We start from the raw sequence: 16330 nt of genomic DNA, 5'->3' as shown, positions 1-16330 counted from the left end.
AGTCTGCCTCTACATTGGGAAAGCACAGACACAATCTGTCTCTGCATTGAGATAGCACAGATACACAGTCTGTCTCTACATTGGGAAAGCACAGAGACACAATCTGCCTCTGCATTGAGATAGCACAGATACACAGTCTGTCTCTACATTGAGACAGCACAGATACACAATCTGCCTCTACATTGGGAAAGCACAGGCACAATCTGTCTCTGCATTGAGATAGCACAGATACACAGTCTGTCTCTGCATTGAGTTAGCACAGACACACAATCTGTCTCTGCATTGAGATAGGACAGGTACACAGTCTCTCTCTCTACATTGAGATAGCACAGGTACACAGTGATGCACGATCAATGACAACTAAAGCGAGGTTGTAGTCCGACTGAAGGCTTTAATAAGCTAGATGTTTCCCCCAGCAGCTCAGGTACAGAAAGAAAGCTGCTGGGGCAGCACGGGCTCTTATACCCCGCCTTGCAGGGCGGAGATACCATACAGCTTGACCAATGGGAAACACATTATCTACCAATGGTGTTCCAGCATTACTAGGTACTGTAACACCTCTACACAGACTACCACATTCACCCCCTGTTAAAAAGGAGTCCGGCGGGGATGGTGGCTTGGTATTACAACATGGTAACGTGGTAGAAGTTATATAGTTATGGAGGTACCGTAATACCTCCGTCCAGCATTTTGTCTTATTATCGTAACGATTTACAATTTCACAATTAACTATATACACTTTAAAATGAAGCAATCAGTCGATCGGGGGCCCTGGTCGTCCTCTGTGATCGTCGAAGCTTTGGTGGTGACGTTGGTGGAGGTTTGGGCGTCTGTGACTCCGGTGGAGGTTCGGGCGTCTGTGACTCCGGGACCGTGGTTTCGATCTCTGTGGCAGCTTCAACACCCCTAGACGGCGCTGATGGGGAAGCCGATTGACCTGGGAAGGGAGCGTCTGCGGGGTGCGTCGGTGGGTGGGGGGGCCTAGACAGGGCCGGCGGAAGAACCGATCCTGCTGGGAAGGGGGGCGGCTGTAAGGTGCACCGGTGGGAGGGAGGGTGGGACTGGTGGCTATGGTGTGCGTGGGGATCCGACGGGCGCCAGGTCTCGTAGGGAGACCGTATCTTGTTGGCCGTCGGGGTACGCCACGTAGGCACACTGAGGGTTAGCGTGGAGAAGATGGACCCTCTCAACCAACAGGTCCGACTTGTGCGCCCGCACATGTTTTCGGAGCTGGATGGGTCCGGGAGCTGCCAGCCAGGTTGGGTACGAGGTCCCAGAGGAGGACTTCCTGGGGAAGACAAGGAGACGTTCGTGAGGTGTTTGGTTGGTCGTGGTACACAGCAGTGACCGGATGGAGTGGAGGGCATCCGGGAGGACTTCCTGCCAGCGGGAGACTGGGATATCCCTGGACCGTAGGGCCAGTAGGACGGTCTTCCAGACCGTTCCGTTTTCCCTCTCTACCTGTCCGTTACCCCGGCAGTTGTAACTGGTCGTCCTGCTCGAGGCAATGCCCTTGCTGAGCAGGAATTGATGCAGTTCGTCGTTCATAAAGGAGGACCCCCTATCACTGTGTATGTAGGTGGGGAAACCGAACAGCGTAAAGATGCTATGGAGGGCCTTTATGACGGTGGTTGCGGTCATGTCGGGGCAGGGGATGGCGAATGGGAATCGGGAGTACTCGCCAATCACGTTCAGGAAGTACGTGTGGCGGTCAGTGGAGGGGAGGGGGCCTTTGAAGTCCATACTGAGGCGTTCAAAGGGACAGGAAGCCTTTATCAGGTGCGCTTTCTCAGGCCGGTAGAAGTGCGGTTTGCACTCCGCGCAGATTTGGCAGTCCCTGGTAGCTATCCTGACCTCCTCGATGGAGTAGGGCAGGTTGTGGGTCTTGATAAAATGAAAGAAGCGAGTGACCCCCGGGTGGCAGAGGTCCTCGTGGAGGGCTCGGAGGCGGTCCACTTGTGCGTTGGCAGGGCATCAGGAGGCTCGTTTAGCTTCCCGGGACGATACAAGATCTCGTAGTTATAGGTGGAGAGTTTGATCCTCCACCGTAAGATCTTATCGTTTTTTTATCTTGCCCCGCTGTGCATTATCGAACATGAAGGCGACCGACCATTGGTCAGTGAGGAGAGTGAATCTCCTGCCGGCCAGGTAATGCCTCCAATGTCTCACAGCTTCTACTATGGCCTGGGCCTCCTTTTCGACTGAGGAGTGGCGGATTTCGGAAGCATGGAGGGTATGTGAGAAGAAGGCCACGGGTCTGCCCGCTTGGTTGAGGGTGGCCGCCAGAGCTACGTCGGACGCATCGCTCTCGACCTGGAAGGGGAGGGACTCATCGATGGCACGCATCGTGGCCTTTCCAATGTCTGCTTTGATGCGGCTGAAGGCCTGGCGGGCCTCTATCGACAGGGGGAAAACTGTGGACTGGATCAGGGGACGGGCCTTGTCCACATAGTTGGGGACCCACTGGGCATAGTAAGAAAAAAAGCCTTGGCAGCGCTTCAGGGCTTTGGAGCAGTGAGGGAGGGGGAACTCCATAAGGGGGCGCATGCGTTCAGTGTCGGGGCCTATAACTCCATTTCGCACTATGTAGCCGAGGATGGCTAGGCGGTCAGTGCTAAACACGCATTTATCCTTGTTATACGTAAGGTTAAGGATCTTTGCGGTCTAGAGGAATTTTCAGAGGTTGCTGTTGTGGTCCTGCTGGTCATGGCCGCAGATGGTGACATTATCGAGATCCGTGAATGTTGCCCGTAAACCGTACAGGTCAACCCTTCGGTCCATCTCGCGCTGGAAGACCGAGACCCCGTTAGTGACACCGAAGGGAACCCTTAAAAAGTGGTAGAGCCGCCCATCTGCCTCGAAAGCAGTGTATTTGCGGTCACTAGTGGGGATGGGGAGCTGGTGGTAGGCGGACTTAAGATCCACCATGGAGAAGACCTTGTAATGCGTGATCCTGTTTACCAGGTCGGATATGCAGGGGAGAGGGTACGCAACCAGCTGCGTAAACCTGTTGATGGTCTGACTGTAGTCGATGACCATCCTATTCTTCTCCCCGGTCTTTACCACCACTACTTGAGCTCTCCAGGGACTGTTGCTGGCTTCAATGACTCCTTCCCTCAGTAGCCATTCGACCTCTGACCTAATAAAGATCCGATCCTGGGCACTGTACCATCTGCTCCTGGTAGCAACGGGTTTGCAATCCGGAGTGAGGTTCGTAAACAGGGAAGGCGGATCGACCTTGAAGGTCGCGAGGCTGCAGACACTGAGAGGGGGTATAGGGCCGCCGAATTTGAAAGTTAGACTTTGGAGATTGCACTGGAAGTCTAAACCCTAGGAGTGTGGCCGCGCAGAGGTGGGGAAGTACGTAGAGCCGGTAATTTGTAAACTCCCATCCCTGGACCGTGAGTGGGAACCGGAGGTCACGGAGATTTTTTGATTAACGGGTTGGACGGGGAGAGAACAGCGCCTTACCATGTCGGGGTGTATGAAGCTCTCCTTGCTCCCAGAGTTGATTAAGCAGGACGTCTCGTGCCCGTTGATTAGTACTGTTGTTGTTGCAGTTGAGAGTGTTCGAGGCCGAGACTGGTCCAGGGTCACCGAAGCTAATCGCGGCAGCAGCTGGGTGTTCTCGCCGGGCGGTGTGTGGTCATCGGCACCGAGGTCCTGGGAGTCCATCCAAGATGGCGGCGCCCACTGGTCGCACATGGCTGTGGCTGCACAAAATGGCGGCGCCCATCTATCACACGTGGCATTAGTGGGACAAAATGGCGGCGCCCGGAGGCCAGACATGGCCCTGGGGGAGGAAGATGGTGGTGCTCACTGGCCGCACGGGGTCCGTGGAGAGGGTTGTGGTGGCGGCCCGCATTTGCTTCCGGTGACCGCAGCGATTTTGCCGCACCCTTTTCATGTGGACAAACGGGCTGGGCAGCGCTGTCGGGGTGTTTGGTTTGCCCGCAAAAATAGCAGCGGGGCCCCCCGGGGTTGCCGGGCCGTCTTGCAGCGCAAGCTTGTGGGTGGATGTGGGTTGCCTCGGAGTCGGCTGCAGGGGTGTTCCACGCTGCCCAGAGGGCTGCCGCGCGGTCGGGGGCGTAGGCGCGGGCGTTTCGGGAGGCCACATCCAGGGAGCCGGCAAGGGCCCTTGCCTCCATGAGGCCAAGAGTCTCTTTTTCCAGCAAACGCTGGCGGATTTGAGAGGACAGCATACCCGCAACAAAAGCGTCCCGAATCAACAGTTCAATGTGGTCGTTTGCTGAAACTTGCGGGCAGCTGCAGTTTCTCCCCAAGACCGGGAGCGCACGGTAGAATTCTTCCAGTGACTCACCAGGAATTTGTCATCTCGTCGCTAGTAGATGCCGGGCGTAGACCTGATTTACAGGGTGAATGTAATGTCCTTTCAGCAACTCCATCGGGGCATCAAAGTCGCCCGTGTCCTAGATGAGGGTGTAGACTTCTGGGCTTACCCTAGAGTACAGGATCTGCAGTTTCTGTTCTCCTGTGGGTGTGTTTTCTGCCGTTCCGAGGTAACTGTTGAAGCACGCCAGCCAGTGCTTGAAAGTCGCCACCGGGTTTACTGCGTGGGGACTGAGTTGCAGACACTCCAGCTTGATTCGGAGCTCCATTCTTTAAATCTAGCTTATTAAATTGATGCACGATCAATGACTACTAAAGCGAGGTTGTAGTCCGACTGAAGGCTTTAATAAGCTAGATGTTTCCCCCAGCAGCTCAGGTACAGAAAGAAAGCTGCTGGGGTGGCACGGGCTCTTATACCCCGCCTTGCAGGGCGGAGCTACCATACAGCTTGACCAATGGGAAACATACATTATCTACCAATGGTGTTCCAGCATTACTAGGTACCATAATACCTCTACACAGACTACCACACACAGTCTCTCTCTGCATTGAGATAGCACAGATACACAATCTGTCTCTGCATTGAGATAGCACAGGTACACAGTCTCTCTCTGCGCATTGAGATAGCAGATGCACAGTCTGTCTCTACATTGGGACAGCACAGATACACGTGTCTCTGCATTGAGATAGCACGGATACAGTCTGTCTCTACATTGGGACTGCACAGATATACAGTCTGTCTCTGTACTGGGACAGCACAGATACACGAGCGGCAGGAACCGCCTGGCTAAACGTGCTCGTATCGGGACTCTGTTCTGATTCAGTTAGATCATGTCCCCAAAAAGATACTTCATTAGCTGCAAAGCAATTTGAGATAACTGCTGGTCATGAAAAGCCCTATATATTTTAGTCTTTAATGTGGAGAGGATTTAACTCATTATCTAACTCATGCTGCACCCGCTCTGGAATGTTTGATGGCTCTTGGTAGAGGAAACGTTGCTCTTTATCTAACCCATGCTCTGCCTGCCCTGGGAGTGTTTGATGGGACAGTGTGCCTAACACGTACCGTACCTGACTGGAGGAGTGTTTGGCTTCTCTGTATCTAGTCCATCCTACACTTGACCTGGGAATGTTTTATAAGGCAGTGTACTAAACAATATTTGCAGCACAGAAACACAGCAGCATTAGCTGGTGTTCATACTCTACACAAGCCTCCGTTCACTCAGTGCAACCCCTTCAACAGATCTGTTTACTCTTTCTCCCTCTGTTTAATCAGCCTCCCTTTTAATGCACCTATGCCGGTTACTCAACTACTCTTTGTGGTGGCAGGTTTAACCTTCTAAGTGCTCTTTGGATAAATACGTTTTTTTTGAGTTGCTTCCTGGATTCACTAGTCGCTATCTTAAATTTATGATTCTTAGCTCTGGTATTACTCACAAGTGAAAACATCTTCGCTGCATCTTACCTTTTCAAACTATTGCATAATCTTAAAAACCAGTCACCGCACAGTTTTCTCTTTTGTAGAGAAGCAGATGCAGTCAATTCAATTCTTCCTAATAGGTGTAACTTATCGGGTGGAATCTTGTAACAAAATGGCAAAGTATCAGGTCATTCTGAAAACTGGCGAGTAACTCTCCAGTTACACAGACCGGTTTTCTCTCCAAATCTTGAGCCTCTATGCCGAAAATAAATTAGTGGCTGTGGTTTACGCCGTCACTCTGGTGAGGTGGGCGGGGACACTTGGAGCTGGCAACTGGCTCCACAGTGATCGAGGTGCCCATTTTAAAAGGCTCTACCCTCAGTGCAGTAGCCAAACGGCCCACATACCCAACACGGAGCTTTTGAGAGTTCTCCCCCCATCCCCCGCCACAACGCCGCAGTCTTTCCCCCCCCCCCCGATCATCATCGTGGCATCGCCCCCTCACCCTCACCCCACCATCGCCTCTCCCCAATGTCCGATCTCCTCCCCCCCTCCCCCAACCACACGCCAATGTACCCCGTTTCCCATGGGGGTCGCCCTTGTCACTGTCGCCGGCACATAATGGTACTGCCAGGTTGGAATTGTCAGGCAGTACCATCTGGCAGTGCTAACCTGTGCCAGGGCAATGCCCAGGCATGTCCCTCTCTCCTCCCCTCACCTTCCCATCCCAGGGGCCATACTTGCCGCTACGTCCCTGGAAGGATCCCTTTGACTGCCTCATGTCTGGCCAAACCTGTTGTAAACCTTGCCGACGTGACGTCACGTTGGTGAGGTTTGAAAATCTCATGAGCAGGCAGAATTTGGTGGGGAGGGGGGGCAGTTAACAGTATTGAAATGTATTGATATTTACTATAATAATGTTCCTGAATCTTGTGACGCCACCGGCGAGGGCCAATGAAAATCGGGAAATGCGATCTTGCCGGCGAGAACCACGATCCCCGATTCTTGCGGTACTTGCCCCCAGGCGGTGAGCGCGGGCTCAAAATCGCCCCCATCAGGTCTAGTATAATTCAAGTGGATATTTTCTTTCCCACTGCCTCAGTGTAGAAAGAATATACTCTGTACCTAACCAGTTTTGGCACCAAGTATTTTGAGGCAGCTTTGCTCTGTAACTATTCTCCTGTTGCACTTGAACCTGAGGTAAAATGAAATGGAAAACTGTGCCATTGCTAACCTTAACCTGATGAACATGATTAAAATGTTTTGTAACACACTGCTGTCATTTACCATGATCTGTTTGATGCAGTCCTCAGCGTTAGTGCCCCCGACGCAGTTTACTGCTGTCCATGTGTCGCACTTCCTCCTTTCAGGATCCCCAATGGTACACCAGCGCAACGTATTACTTGAGGTACCAGTCTCTACAACACAAGAATTCCAAAGGGTTGTTATCCTCCCATAAACTATAATTGGCAGACTGGAGCAACTTTCAATCTGCGAGCCCCTATATAAACAGTCTGGTAATACTACATAAAAGTCTGGAAAGACTACAAAAAGTAACAACCTCAAAGCTCCACATAGTGAAGGAATAGGAACCTTTATTGTCTCTTGCTCTTTCAGTCATTGGAAAGAGAATTAGAGTTAGTAGTTCAAGTCAAACACAGCTCTTCTTCAGTTCTGAAGTGGAAAAATTACTCTTATGCATTCATTAGCATTGAGAATTTGATTTGAATGGGTCATCTGGACACTGCTTTGAGTTTTACATTGATTTCAAGTCCTGACATCAGAAAAGTCTCTGAAAAAATTGAATTAATGCCAACTTCTTTGCTTGATACTGCATCTAATGAGCTTTTGGAAAAAAAAGGAACAGATAGCTGAACACCTGGTCAGGAAACTTTAAAGATTCTATTGTATTAAGCTCTGCAGGGTTTGCTTATTCAGCTGCGCAATAGAATCCCAACATGAGCATTTCACAGACTTCCCAGTGTTTTAAAATAGCTCAGAATTTCTGTATATATGTGGATACTAGGTGAGTGGGTTTGGAGGATGCATGGGTCATGGAGAATGTGAACAGGGTTTGAGGATTTATAGAGTTTTGGGAGTTGAGGGTGGTGAGGAAAATGAACAACTATGTGGGAAACTGGGCTAAATCCCAACAAACAGAGGCTGGCTTTCTAACCTGCCTATCTCAGCTTCTGCCTGCCTCTATTGCCCCCTCAGGCCTGCTTCAGGAATTGGCTGCCATGACTTCAGCCCCATCCCAGTTCTGGAAGTTGAAAATTCCGTGTTTCAGAAGTCAGGATCAGGACGTCAAGAAATCACCCAATTTGTAATTCCTGTCCCGAGGATGAAAATCCAAATCCGAATCTCAAGGGCTTGCTGCATACTTTGTCTGTGCACAATCAACTAACAATGGTACATTGGATAATAGTCAAGACATGTTACAATGGCTTTACATACAATCACTGCGATGTGCAATATTCACAGCTAATGCGTAGGTTTATGTTGCATGTAGGAGAGAGAATAGGCAGGGTCATGTTCTGAGCAGGATAGCAACTACAGTGGGACTCAACTGCAATCTGTTTCAGACAGGATAACACATCTTCATTTTTAGTTCCTTTCTACTATCCACACACTTGTAGTCAGACAGGATGGTGCCTGAACTGCGTATAGCTCCTGGCAGTGGTGTAGCTTGAGATTAGCATGTGACTGAAGAAAAGGCATACTCCCAGCCATCTCACTCCAGGGAATGGGGTACAATTTGAACAGCACAAGGACAGTAAAGACTCTGAATATAAACTGAGGACAGGTTTCTGTTAGGTATACATAAGGATAATTGAAGAGTAAATTTTGAAAAAAAGTAAAAAGCTACCACTTGGAAAATCACTAAAACTCAGAAGCAAGCAAAAGACTGAAAAATCGTGCTGAATGATAATGAACAATTATTTTCACAGTTCTTACTAACATGAAGCTTCACATGAAGCTACCACCTTCATGGATCTCATAATCAGACAGATGTGTTTGAAATTAAATCTAACCAAAATGTTTAAAACAATGAAAGCGATTTTCCCACCATGTTGCCCCCGGGGCCAATCTGGGCTCGCCAGGAGCATAGCGAGAGAGTCCCAAATCAGACTTCGCACATGCGCAAAACCACGGGCGCTGTGGGTCACCCGACCCACGGTGCCCGGTGCAATCTGGATCATGCCCTCACTGGGTGTGATCTAGATAATCATATTTAAATGAGCCATTAGGCAGTGCCTGGGTGCCAGGTTGGCACTGCCAAGGGTTGGAGAACATGGTGAGCAATGCCCATGAAAGGAGGGTGAAAGGGGTATGAGGGTAGGGGGAGTGAAAGAGGGGTATGAAGGAACTTGATAAAGGTTGAGAGGTGAAGGGAGAGTCCTGAAAGGGGGGGAGGGGGGGGGGGTACTGAAAGGGAGGGGTGGGAATGCCTGAAAGGGGTAGAGGTCTTAGCGATACCATAACGGGGTGCTATCATTTGGGGTGGGGTTAATGCCCATGTCTGCCCATGGGTGGGGGGGAAGGGACCTTCAAGCTCACTTAGAGACGGACACCCTTTCAAAATGGCCCAACCTCTGAGGAGCTGGTCTCACCGGCGAGTTCAGCTCCCCACTGCTGAAAAAAATTCTAAGAGTGGGTTAGACTGGCGAGAAACTCCCCCAAACCCCGAAAAACTATTAAGTGTGGGTGAATCTAGGTCTGGATCTCACCCAAAAAGCTGAGGGGAAAACACCCTGCCAAACCTGCCCAAAATGACAGCTGGGGCAGAATGTTTTGGCCGTGCCTGCTGCAAGAACTGTCACGGGTGGGAAAGGGACCATTTAAAGGTCTGTTGACCTCAGGTGAGAATTTCCGGTCTCAGGCGGGCACAGCAGAAAAACAAAGCCCAATCGTGCCCAATATTTATGATTTTGGCCTGGCCACTCATCCGCCACGAGGACAAAGGATTAATAATTGTTGTAAATTATTTGAAGGTGAACAGTTCACTGTGTAATTGTCTTTTTGGTTCTATCAATGTGATCATTGTGGCAGTGTTCGAATGCCATTGCAATTCATCTAACCAGGAATGAAAGACTGTTTGTTGCTTTATACAGAATAGGAAGATGGTGGTGTAGTGATGCTGTCACTAGATTAGTAATCTTGTGAACATGAGTTCAAATCCTACTTTGGCAGCTGGAGGACGTTAAAACATTCAATTACTTTGGGGCAGCATGGTGGCACAATGGTTATTACTGTTGCGTCACGGTGCCCGGGACCCGGGTTCAATTCCGGCCTTGGGTGACTGTTTCTGTGCAGTTTGTACTTTCTCCCCGTGGGTGCATGGGATTCCTCCGGGTGCTCCGCTTTCCGGGATAAGGGTGGGGGCTTGGCCTAGGTAGGGCGCTCTTTTGGAGTGTGGTGTAGACGTGATGGGCCAAATGGCCTCCTTCTGCACTGTAGGGATTCTATGATTCCATGACTGTCTTCATGGCAGTGCCCATGGAGTTTCCTTGAAAAATCCCAATTGAGCGTTCCCTTCCTACCCAAGATTTGTGCTGAGTGAACTTTAACACACGGTGTCACTGATATCATGAATGCGATGAGCCTTCATCACCAGCTCCCATTTTTTTGGAAAATAGACAATGAAACGTTCAGAAATAAAAACAGGAAATGCTGGAAAAACTCAGCAGGTCTGGCAGCATCTGTGGAGAGAGGGTGAGGATGTCCATCAAGTCTTGTAACATGTGTTTCTGACAATTTTAGCTGCTCGATAAAATTAAAGTCCCGTGAAATATGTGCACTGAATGACTTGCACAATTATCACATTGCTACTTTTATTCTGAAGTCGAATTCAAGGGCAGAGTATTTTTCTGTGTTTTCACATATAGGTCAGACCAGGTAAGGACGATGGATTTCCTCCCTAAAGGGCATTAGTGAACCACATGGGTTTTTAGGACATTCGACACTGGTTTCATGGTCATCATTGGAACTTTAATTCCAGGTTTTTACTGAATTCAAATTTCACCATCTGCCATGATGAGATTTGAACCCGGTCCCCAGAGCATCATTCTGGTTTTCTGGATTACTATCCCAGCGACAATACCACTGCACCACTGCCTTCCCTATAGCACAGAAAGAGACCATAAAGTCTGTGCTAGCTGAAAAAGAGCTATCCAGCCCAATCCCAATTTCCAGCTCTTGCTCCATAGCCCAGCTGTAGGTTACAACACCTCATGTGTTTATCCAAGTAGTTATTTTTTTTAATACAGTGAGGGATTCGGCCTCTGCTACGCTTTCAGACAGTGAGTTCCAGACCACCGCCAATCCCTGGATCAAAATATTTCTCCTCAACTCCCCTTTAATGATGATGCCAACAGTTTTTAATCTAGCCTCTATGAATTCAACTTGGAGTTGACACCCCATAAAGCCACTTGACCATATCAGTCAATGTGGCCTAGGATCATGCCTCAAGTCCAATCCACTTTTGATTGGTGTTAGGTGACAAAGAAGTAGCCATAGTGCTTCAGTTTTGGATTCCATCCCTTGTTTAGGCTGGGCCTCATGGGCTGGATTCTCCTTTGGTGGGATCCTCCACTTCGCTGGCAGCGCACTCACGCCAATGGATCTCCAGGCGGCATGGGGGTGCCCACAATGGCAAACCCCATTGGCCGACTGCTGGGACAGAGGATCCTGCTGCCGGCGGTGGCGCACCGCACACCAGAAAAAGTGTGCGGCGGGCTGGAGAATGACGCCACATATCTTTGGGGTGACAGATTAATTGATGGAAAAGCGTCCCCATTAATGGATTGTGCTCACAAAGTTTAGTCACAGTCAGAGGTCATTTGAGGCTGAGATTTGATCTTAGGCTCTCTGAATAGGCATCCAGCAGTCTTCTACCAGATGTAGAGAGTTGCCCAGCTTCCTCAGCTAAAAATATCACATAACAAATCCTGGAATGGGATGGAACCAAGAGGAAAATGGGTAATGCTAGTTCAAACAAGTTATCAGTTACTCTTGATTCTCACGAGTACACATTCCTACCTTTGCGAATATACTTTAGAGCATTTGCGTAGTTAGTGCCAAGGTACAGAAGGTAATCAGTTTCTTTGGGAAGGTGAATCAGCTCTTCTGTTGCGTCTTTAAACATCAAATCCTTTCGTTGATATGTTCCTGAACTGAAGAGTTTAAATTGTCCCTGAGTGTGTGGTCCAAATCTTTTCTGTAAAACATGATGTTAGGAGAACAAGTGGTGTTTACACAAATCCTCATTAATCTCAACTATTGGAGTCATAGAGTCATAGAGTCATTACAGCACAGAAAGAGGCCCTTCGGCCCAAACACATATCTATTCCAATCCCATTTTCCTGCACTTGGTCAGTAACCTTGTATGCTGCGGTGTTTCAAGTGTTCACCTAAATACTTCTTAAATGTTGTGAGGGTTCCCGCCTCTACCACCCTTCCAGGCAGTGAGTTCCAGATCCGCACCACCCTGTAGCTGAAAAGCTTATTCCTAAAATCCCCTCTAAATGTTCTGCCCCTTACCTTAAAACTATACACCATGGTTATTGACCCCTCTACTAAGGGGAAAGTTTTCTTCCTATCTACTCTATCTATTAGAACAGTGGGCTAAACAGCTGGCTTGTAATGCAGAACAATGCCTGCAGCGCTGGTTCAATTCCCATACCGGACTGCCCGAACAGGCACCGGAATGTGGCGACTAGGGGCTTTTCACAGTAACTTCACTGAAGCCTGCTTGTGACAATAAGCGATTATTATTATTAGGTTCTCCCCTCAGCCTCCTCTGCTCTAAGGAAAACAACCCCAGCCTATCAAGCCTCTCTTCATAGCTGAAACACTCCAGCCCAGGCAACATCCATTAAACTAACCATTTTCAAATTTAAGACTATCAATTATCATTCAAGTTAACACATTGGCTGGAATATCTGAACACAACCTCGGCCATCAACAAGCGGCTGGAATATTTCACTCTGCCACATTTTCAATGTTATCATTTGATACCAGCACATCCAGGTGTTTGGTTCGATCTCCATTAAGACTGTGCTACAAACTTGGTCTGCAACATACTCCGACCAAAGCACGCAACACTGACTCATGTTTGGTGACGGACAACATTTTCGCAAGCCAAAACCTACTGCCGCAATAACGTTTAACAGGTTTTAGAGAAATTGTTTGCGGCTCAAAAAGAAAGTTAGTTGAGCTGGGACTAATGCCACAAGTTCACTATGGAATAGTTCTGATGTGTTGTTATTTCCAGTCATGTTAGCAAATAGCTTTCAAAAATCTTTAAGTAATTGCCGTTCAGAATCATGCCAGTGTATTTTGTTACAGTGTCATATCAGCGGAATTACTTTGACCAGAGAGGGTGAGCCTTATCTTTTCAAATCTGTGTTCTGATCCAGCTCATACTAGGGAGGTGAAAATCTCCTCTCTGAACTCCAAGTTGGGGCTATATAAATTGAGCATGAACACACAAACATATGAATTAGGAGCAAGAGTAGGCCATTTGGCCCCTCTTGCCTGCCCCACGATGCAATAAGATCATGGCCGATCTGATTGTAACCTCAACTCCACATTCCAGCCTACCCCAGTAACCTTTCACCTCCTTGCTTATCAAGAATCTAGCTACCCAGGGCGGCACGGTGGGGCAGTGGTTAGCACTACTGCTTCACAGCACCGAGGACCCGGGTTCGATCCCGGCCCCGGGTCACTGCCCGTGTGGAGTTTGCACATTCTCCCCGGGTCTGCATTGGCCTCACCCCCACAACCCAAAGATGTGCAGGTTAGGTGGATTGGCCACGCTAAATTGCCCCTTAATTGAAAAAAAAAATGAATTGGGTACTTTAAATTTATATTTAAAAGATAATTTATCTACCTCTGCCTTAAAAATATTCAAAGACTCTGCTTCCACTGCCTTTTGAGGAAGAGAGTTCCAGAGACTCACGACCGTGTGAGAGAAAAGATTTTTCACATATCTGTCTTAAATGAGAGACCCCTTATTTTTAAACAGTGACCACCTATTTTCCACCACAAGGGGAAACATCTTCTCCACATCTACCCTGCCAAGACCCTCAGGATCTTATACGTTTCAATTAAGTCACCTCTTACTCTTCCACACTCCAGTGAATACAAGACTAGATTGTCCAACCTTTCCTCATAAGAACGCCCAACTATTCCAGGTTTTAGTGTAATGAACCTTCTCTGAATTGCTTTCAACACATTTGCATCCTTCCTTAAATAAGGAGACCAACACCGAACACAGTAGTCCAGTGTGGTCTCGCTCAGTGGGATAGGCAGCTAGTTTGTAATGCAGAACAAGGCCAGCAGTGCGGGTTCAATTCCCATACCAGCTTACCCGAACAGGCGCCGGAATGTGGTGACTAGGGGCTTTTCACAGTAACTTCATACTTGTGACAATAAAAGATTATTGTTATTATTAACTGAAGCACAACATCCCTACTTTTGTAATCAATTCCCCTTGCAATAAATAATAATATTCTATTAGCTTTCCTAATTACTTGATGTACCTACATATTAGCCTTTTGCAATTCATGCTCTGGGACACCCAGGTCCCTCTGCACCTCAGAGCTCCACAATCTCTCACCATTTAGAGAACATGCTTCTTTTTTATTTTTCCTGCCAAAATGGACAATTTCACATTTTCTCACATTATACTCCATTGCCAGATCTTTTCCCACTCACTTAACCTATCCATTTCTCTTTGTAACCTCTTTATTTACTCTTCACAACTTATTTTTGTACCTATCTTTGCAACTTCAGCAAATTTAGCATGGGCATTTAGCATGGTGGGTGGGTGTTCCGAACATAAATTGCCCTACCTTACAAACAGCAATGCCAACAAGTGATGGTTGGCAAGATGTATTATTTTCTCCTGTCCTTAAAAATAATCTCATAGAAATAACCACAAGTTGCAAAGATAGTTTCATGGGCAAGAATCAAATACATACTCTCAGTATTTGTGAATTTTGGGTTGTATTTGATCTCAGCGAGTATGCATACAAAAACAACAGACGAGTAAATGTGAATTGGCCCATTAAGGCCGCCCCATATTTTCATGGTGCAGTGGAACATCATCATATCCACTGTTTGCTACATGGTCCGGGAGAGGTGAAAAAAACCCAGAAAAAGAACCTTAGGGGAGAAAGTAATGGGAAATTCAGGGGTACAAACCAACCTCTAAAGAGGCCAGTGACCATGAGGTACGTTACCCAAAGCCCTTTGCCAAAGGATGTTTTGTTGTCTATAATTAGAAACTCCCTTATCAACATTTATCCCAGCAGCACTGGTGACCGATTAACTAATTAATGATCCAATTAGTGTTTCCCAGATCTTGACATGAACAAACTGGCAACCGTGTTTGCCTGTATAAACAACAATAATTGCACTTAATTCCATGTAAAATGAATCAGGATGTTTGCGAGAATTTCTGAGCCAGTGCAAATTATAAATCTATCTTTTTAGTGTCCCCCGTGAAATTTATTAACGAGGAATGTTGACATTGAGCGAAAAGTTCCTTTCTGCAGATTCGGGCGTACCTGAGCTAATGAAAGGAATCTCCAAATTGCGTCATTCTTGGCATCATCCACATTTCTGCTTCTCACCACCACCGCATGAGCTGGCACTTTTGCCCAGTGACAGGCCTTGTAATTATTGATTGGCTGTGTAGTACCATCTAGGCACAGGAGCTTATAGTTTTGCCTCTCAGCAGCTGGGAACAACAATCCAAAGAGATACATTATCAGACAAGTGTGTGCACTCCTCTCAATCCTTGTCTTAGTCCCAATCATGGAAAGACAAGTGTATATCAGAATTTGATAAACATAAATTCATAATGTAAATTTATCAGTGGAATAATGGCACAATGATTGCAGGTTCAACAAAGGGAAAGTGTATCAGAAACCCAAAAAGTTATATTGTGTGTGCAGGCACAGAGCTGATATGGTAGATTTTCATCTTCATTGGAAAGCACTGGGATCAGCCACCATCCTCCGCACCCCGCCCCCCCCCCCCCCCCCCGCTCCCCAACATGTTGTGGGAACCCAGTGTATGTATAATGATTTCCAACCCAGAAATCTGTGCAGGGGCCCTGAAATAACTTACGGGCCAAACCAGGAGATATGGGTTAAGTTAAAGTTTATCCCTGTTTATCTGTAAACCCGTGTGCTGACAGAGCTGTATATATTTCCATTCCACTCTGCAGAGACGGTCAAACAATTATGCTGGTTTATACGCCAAGGAGGGATGATTTTGTGACCTTGCTGGCATTTTCCCACCTTGTTGTTTGAGGAGGCCAACAGCTCAATGGAAAGGATCTACCTACAGCTGGGAGGAGCCATCGGAATGCGAGGGTTATCAGAGCTGGAGTCTCTATGCCCTATTGACAGCTCTGCAAGCATGAAGAGTCGAAGTTGCAATCGATACTGATCCAGCATAAGGATTTCCCTTCCATCCCCTCGGGGTCTACTAGCCTAAATCTTATTTATGTCGTCACTGTGGTTCTGGCCAGCAAAAGCACTATCA

At 47.8% G+C, this 16330-nt stretch overlaps 1 protein-coding gene across 1 annotated transcript in view; it reads right to left on the bottom strand.

Moving 5' to 3' along the window:
* Window positions 1-16330, bottom strand: part of LOC140390004 (serotransferrin-1-like) — a 68900-nt gene that overhangs the window by 19799 nt on the left and 32771 nt on the right. The window contains exons 7-9 of the mRNA XM_072474770.1: window positions 15346-15518; window positions 11813-11990; window positions 7058-7188 (exon numbers count right to left, since the gene is read on the bottom strand). Coding sequence (XP_072330871.1) covers window positions 7058-7188; window positions 11813-11990; window positions 15346-15518 — 482 coding nt within the window. The remainder of the gene's footprint in view (window positions 1-7057; window positions 7189-11812; window positions 11991-15345; window positions 15519-16330) is intronic.

This window comes from Scyliorhinus torazame, chromosome 14 (assembly GCF_047496885.1).
Source record: "Scyliorhinus torazame isolate Kashiwa2021f chromosome 14, sScyTor2.1, whole genome shotgun sequence".
Taxonomy (NCBI): Eukaryota; Metazoa; Chordata; class Chondrichthyes; order Carcharhiniformes; family Scyliorhinidae; genus Scyliorhinus; species Scyliorhinus torazame.
The sequence above is the reverse complement of the archived record's forward strand: the minus strand, read 5'-3'. Positions and strand labels throughout refer to the sequence as shown.